Source organism: Prosopis cineraria, unplaced genomic scaffold, assembly GCF_029017545.1.
Source record: "Prosopis cineraria cultivar Desert tree isolate PC_DT_omini unplaced genomic scaffold, ASM2901754v1 PC11, whole genome shotgun sequence".
NCBI classification, from domain to species: domain Eukaryota; kingdom Viridiplantae; phylum Streptophyta; class Magnoliopsida; order Fabales; family Fabaceae; genus Prosopis; species Prosopis cineraria.
Window position 1 is genome coordinate 5,672,749 of NW_026555342.1, and position 6,000 is coordinate 5,678,748.

Genomic DNA, 6,000 nt, shown 5'->3' on the forward strand with positions numbered 1-6,000 from the left:
GTGACGAAACCAAGTGCCATAGCAATACGACACAAGACAATCATCAATGTTAATATAAAATATAAAACTCATACCATGTTACATTATTCACAAACATGTCCAGACATTTATCACAGTAAAATAAAGTGATTTTTATTGAAAAACAAATTTATCCGTTAGCGTGCAGAATCATGCTTACTAAGCGGAGCTACCGCTGTCAAAAAGGGCACAAAAAATAGAACGTGCTTTCAGAAAATTCAAATATAAATGAAACATGTTTAAAGAGTCCAAATTAAGAAACAATATTTAAGGATACAAATAAATAAACTAATTTCTTGTTTCCATGTCACAGCATACAGGTCAAGCATTAAAAGTGAAAAGGCAATCAAATACCTTCTTAACTACTTTCAAAATATTACTTACAAGAGCCTCAAACAACTTATGATACAAACATAGCCAAACAAAACAGTAGACCAAGCTGTCAACTATTTGTACAAAGTAGCTTCTATCTTCATTTTTTGTGTATTATTTTCTGCGAGTTAACAAACACTTCCGTCATTTAAAGCTTCTATGTCGTATATATACCTTGGGTGTTTGTTCCCGTCTTGATATCCTCAGGAATCAGGGTCATCCGCTGGTCAAAAAGAAACGTCTTCAGAAACGAATGCAGCCCATGCATCCTGCAATGAACAAACAAGACCCAAACTAACTACTAGAATTCATCTTTCAATTGAATCAGAAACTTGATGGGACAACTTTGTGATTTATAGGAAAAAGTTAACAGAAGATGAGAAGACTCCATTGGATCCTCTAAGAATAAATGTAACAATTAATTCGATACTGTCTTATTTTAGTACATGAGAGTATAGTTTCATTCCAATTTTACTCTTCTGAAGGTGAAAAGATGCTAAACATACTTTCCAAAATCAGATATGCTATGTAGTTGGAACAAAATTACACTCTCGAGTAGCAAAAAGATCCTGAATAATGATATCACCTTTAGATGATCAACCAAGCTTTTGTATAACAAAGTTAGATACCTGAAGAATGGAGAAAGCCTTCTCTGCTATGTATTTTTGGGTCTGGGTTGCTCCTCGCTGCTGAAGTTTGTCCGGGTGGAGACATAATCTTGCTTTTTGATAAGACTTCTTCACCTGTGAGCTTTCTATCAGGTTCATGAGAGGAATAGCGTACCAGCCACTCTCGGGCCACAGAATCTAGAAATGAAAACACACAACCACGTCAATATTCTGTGATCTGCAAGCCTTGAGGTCCTAAATGCAAGAAAAATTTATGGACAAAATTTTATAAGCAGTTCTTTTTGAGTTTGTTGTTAAGCTCTTCCCCAGGATTTTGACGTGTAGAGAAACTTTGACTGAATCAATGATTTACTAAAAATGTCAAAATGTCATCCTTTTATTCAAGAACTTAGTAGCAAATTCCTGAAAAGTGGGACTCTTTTTCTCCCTTAACATAACATTTAATTAATTGAATGTGAAATATAATAAGAAGTTAGCGTAAAAGAAGTCCTACGTAATGTAATGTTGAAAGCAGTAGCCGGATGTCAGTTTCCTTGCCTGATGACCACAATCTTATATCTCTATCTAACTTCTCTGTTTCCATCTGTAGTTTCTGTCATAATAGCAGAACAATCAATCCAAAATCTTTATACTCAAAAAATGGAAATAGGAGGAACATCCAGAAATGAAGTATTGACACTACCAAGGATGGAAGTTTCTTCAACTTCATGACATGGAATATTTTATTTATGGTTATAAAGCACATTCACCCTCTTCAATATTTTACTCATTTCTAATTCCGCACTTAGTATTTTATTTTTCCAAAAATTATCATCTAATTACACTTAAAGTTACTATATAGAACGCCTTATAGTATAGAACAATCCAAAAGACAAGATGGCAAGCGGGGAAAATAAAATAAATTGAAGTTAAGTATTTGTTAATGTACAATACTCGGTTACAGTTTACAAGTGAAGATCCTATTTCAAGCCTTGTAGATCATTAAATCTTAGCAAGTTTTGTATCAGCAATATGACGCTCGCTCACTTCGCTAATACACTGAATTACCTTTGGAGATTGAACTGCTCCGGTTCCTTCATCATGGTAATCACTTGCATCAGGTTGATCATCTTTTCTTCCAGCACCCTGCACATCGCCATTATTTCTCATGCTTGAATCTTCATCAGAACTTCGTGTTTGAAACTTCTCTTTGGCCCATGCAATTGCTTCATCAATGGCAGCAGATCCACTATCTTCCTCCTTTGGGTTGGGGTTGACCTCTATGACATAAGAGCTCAAAACTTCATCGTCGTCAATATCATCATCATCATCATCATCCTGTTCTATAATTTGTTCTGGATGCACGTAATGCTGAAATGCGGATTTCGCCACCTCAGGTTCTTGACAAAGTGAAGAGACAGCTGAAAATGGTGAATTGGGCTCCCAGTCATCAACGGATACTTTGATACTCTGATATGAATTGGTTTCAAGACTAATGGTTTCTGGGGATGACACTCCTCTTAAGAATCCTAAATGAGAACTTCTGAAGTTCTCCTTATACTCATTATCCTGATACTGAATTTCGAATAGTTGACCATTACTGGGAAAAATTGGCCTCCCTTCTTTATTCAAGTGTTCCTCAGGCATCGTGGTGAATGAGTTCCATCTACATGGGACATTAATAGGCCTGTAATAATCAGTAAGAAGCAGCCTCAGGACTCAAATTACTGACTAGCATCAAGCAGTTAAATATTTGCCTCAAATGATTTGCTAATGCACAAAACCTAAATACCATGCAGCTTCTTTGGTTTTTTGAAAATTTTGAACTCAGTACTACATTATTTAGTCTTTTCAAACAAGTTCCCCACAAACCGCATGCAAGTTTTCTCCAACGCCAAAAGTGGAAGAGGGAAGCTAGAGGCTACCTCATCAGGTGACTTCTTAGCAAAAGCTGCTTTTCCAACAACTCCTTTTGTCCCTTAGGTTAAATTGCCTATTTACTAGTTTATTCCACATTGCATCATTGTTAAATCAAAGAGATTGCTTAGAATTATTTTTCCATATAAAATCTCCAAATTCACAGCTAGCGCTAAGAATGCCTGAACTTCAAGGTTCAAATGGAAATTTCAGTTTCAAGATTGCTTAGAAGTGAAATCCTTCCCAGCTAGATAGTTAAAATGCACACGGATAATATTTCTGCGGATAAACCTATTCACTAGGGGCATAAATGTCAATTAACGTGTAACAGAATGATCAGTGGTTTACTGCTGTACAAGACCAGTCCCAGTAACAATACCTGAGCTTCGAAGCGAAGACAGACAATGCCACGTCATCGCCGATCGCCGGGCGGGCTGGGCTTAGCTCCTCCGAACTCAGTACCGAGGACGAGTTCGACTTTGCCTTCGAGTGCGATCCTGATCTTTCTCGCGATTTCCGGTCATCGTCCGACCCGAAGATGTCGCTGTAGAATCCCTCGTTCTTCGTCGGGATCCTGAAGACCGGCAGGTTTCTTCCACCTTTCGTTGCCGGAGACACAAACTCCGGTGGCCGGAAAATCTCCTCGTAGAATGAACTGGACCTCGAGAATTTGTGTGCCAGGAGGCTTCTCGGCGGACCTCCGAAGACGTCGGCGAAGTCTTCCGGGTCTAAGTTTTCCGATTCGCATCCGCTACGACCTCCGGCGAAGATGGATCGCCTAGAACGGGAAGACGACCTATCCTCCATGGACCGCCGTCGAGGGAGACCCTGCATTAATCCCATGCGCATCCGCCATGATTCGTCCATTTGCGTCAAGACTCCTCCGTCCAAGCTCCGGTGACTGACCGGAAAATTAAGTGAGCAACACAGAGTACAAGCTTGGGCTTACTTCATATATAGACACAGTTGAAAATCATAAATCAAGGGCAAAATAAATAATAAAAAATATTTAGACCAAGAGATTCGTGAAAAAGCAATTGATTGACTTTTACTCCTCTCCTCATCCACCATCTAAGCACATAAACTTTAACTAACAACTTCATTTTGTTTTGAAAATTTTCAAAGATTAAGATATCAAAGTAACATTATCATACATCACAAACATTATAGTTTATTCATCCAATTCTATACAATTGAGAAAATACATCAAATTGAATGTAAGTAGATTGAAACATGTGGTGAGATTTTAGGATTATTAATTGATCTTGGGGTTAATTAATGAGAAAGGAAAATGGGATGTGGGATAATTGCAATGAGTTATGCTTACCTGTAAAGAAGGTAAACGATAGGGAGAAAGTGGGGAGGAACACAATGATGAAAGGTATGTTTTCTTTTGCCAGCTTTTGATTTTCTTTTTGGGGGTGGGGGCAAGTGTTCCTGTTCTGTGTCTTCTCTTTTGGTTGTCTTCATGCTCTTCTTCTGATAAATTCATGATTCTGTATTCTGCTGTGAACCCTCTTCATCTTCATCTTGGGACTAGTGAATGAGGCAAAATTTCATTCATTTCTTAACAGTAAGAATTACTAGTAGTTAATATTGAGATCGGATCTAAAAGAGATAATTTTTCATAAAATGATAAATCAACATTTTAATATCTTGCTATAAAATATGCTCATATTTAATTTTTGAATATGCTCAAATAAAATTATTTTTAATAAAAGAATACATGTACACAATGAAAAAAAAAATTACTTATAAATTACATGATCCAAGGATTTCTCCAATCAATATACTATCTTTATTTACCAAAAGTCAATGATCTCAATTAAAGAAACTATCACAGGTTAATCACAAAATTTTATGTTTAAATTCATATGAATGCAAAGAAGTACTTTTTTTTAAAGTTCAATTCAACTGGAATCCAAATTAGTTGTTGTTCAATGTACTCCAAATTAGTTGTCTCAATTGTTTTTTAAGGTTTTAGCTTTCAGCACAAGGATTAAAAAAAGATGATCAAGAATTTTTTGAGTAATGTAATTTTACTAAATCATTTTTAATAAAAAGGTTAAGCCTAGTTTACATTATAAATCTATCATAACTTGAAATGGACTATAGGATGGGAGTCTCCTGACACAATGGAAGTCTCCAATGATTGCTTCTAAATAGGAAAAATGTATGGAAGTAAGAGAATTCAAGATGAGGGGAAAGAAAGTGAGGGGAAAAATTAAAAAAGTTGAGGTGAGGGGAAGGAGAGGGTGAGGGTGAGGGTGAGGGAAAGGATGATGGATACCCAAAAAGGGGACATTGCATGCATTCAATTGATATGGAATCACAATTCTATCCTACTCTCATGCCCCTCTCTCTCTCTAACTATTTTGGTTAGAGAGCATAATCAATGCTTAGTTCAGTTGAAAGTATCATCATTAACCAGAGAGGCATATGCTCTTTGCTTTATCTTTATTTTTCTTCCTCTTTTTGTGTTTGTGAGTGTCCTGTTAGGCTGTTCATCTCAATAATTTGCACAACTAGAAACATAAACTTGTGGCGCACAGAACCAGAAATTCCATTATTGCTCAAGATGTATTAACACTTATCTGTTTTTTTTTAATTTAGCAATATAGAAAAAAACATCTTTTCAAATCTTAAAAAAGAAATCAGCATCCAATTTATTGGCCTGCAAAATTTAGTTTAAGTCCTTCTCATGTTCAGGACTACTACTTAGTTAAAAAAAAAAAAAACTCAACTTGGTGCTTAAAATTTGAAATATTTTTTTACATTATCAAGATTAGTAGTAGTCATCATAACTTGCTAAATAACATATTTACATGTCTTATTTGTATATATTTAAAATGATTTTTTTTGGCCAAAATATTTAAAATGAATTTATTTGTTTCCAATCATATAAAGTTTAAACAAATCATGGATCATCTTCCTTTTTTTTTTTTTTGTTTTTTTGGTTCTTTAGCCACTCATCTAACTCTTCCGCTTATTGTATGTTTCTCTCCAGCAACAGATAAATTAAGGGTATTTTAGTAAAACGTTATTACATTTTTCCATAAGTTAGGTAATCTAATCAAAATCATGA

The 6,000-nt window shown here is 35.6% G+C and overlaps 1 protein-coding gene across 3 annotated transcripts; it reads right to left on the reverse strand.

The window, feature by feature from the left end:
- Positions 1–284: 284 nt before the first annotated feature.
- Positions 285–4,172, reverse strand: LOC129285178 (uncharacterized). 3 transcript variants are annotated; one of them, XM_054920753.1, is made up of 5 exons: positions 3,295–4,172; positions 2,067–2,685; positions 1,513–1,602; positions 1,020–1,196; positions 285–659 (listed from the first exon to the last, which is right to left on the reverse strand). In XM_054920753.1, exons 1-5 carry the CDS (start codon positions 3,780–3,782, stop codon positions 618–620), a joined length of 1,416 nt encoding a protein of 471 aa, XP_054776728.1. In that variant the 5' UTR covers positions 3,783–4,172; the 3' UTR covers positions 285–617. The 3 variants fall into 3 exon arrangements, with proteins under 3 accessions (XP_054776728.1, XP_054776729.1, XP_054776727.1); XM_054920754.1 differs by having other exon boundaries at positions 1,513–1,611; positions 2,067–2,664; positions 3,295–4,167; XM_054920752.1 differs by having other exon boundaries at positions 1,513–1,611; positions 3,295–4,163.
- Positions 4,173–6,000: the final 1,828 nt, after the last annotated feature.

Bases quoted from the DNA above. Each gene is read 5' to 3' on its own strand.
- LOC129285178 (XM_054920752.1), bottom strand. From the start codon at position 3,782: ATGGACGAATCATGGCGGATGCGCATGGGATTAATGCAGGGTCTCCCT. The intron at 2,686-3,294 runs GTATTGTTACTG...TGATTATTACAG, and splicing joins GTCTTCGCTTCGAAGCTCAG to GCCTATTAATGTCCCATGTA. The intron at 1,197-1,512 runs GTAGGACTTCTT...TTTCATTTCTAG, and splicing joins TGCTTTCAACATTACATTAC to ATTCTGTGGCCCGAGAGTGG.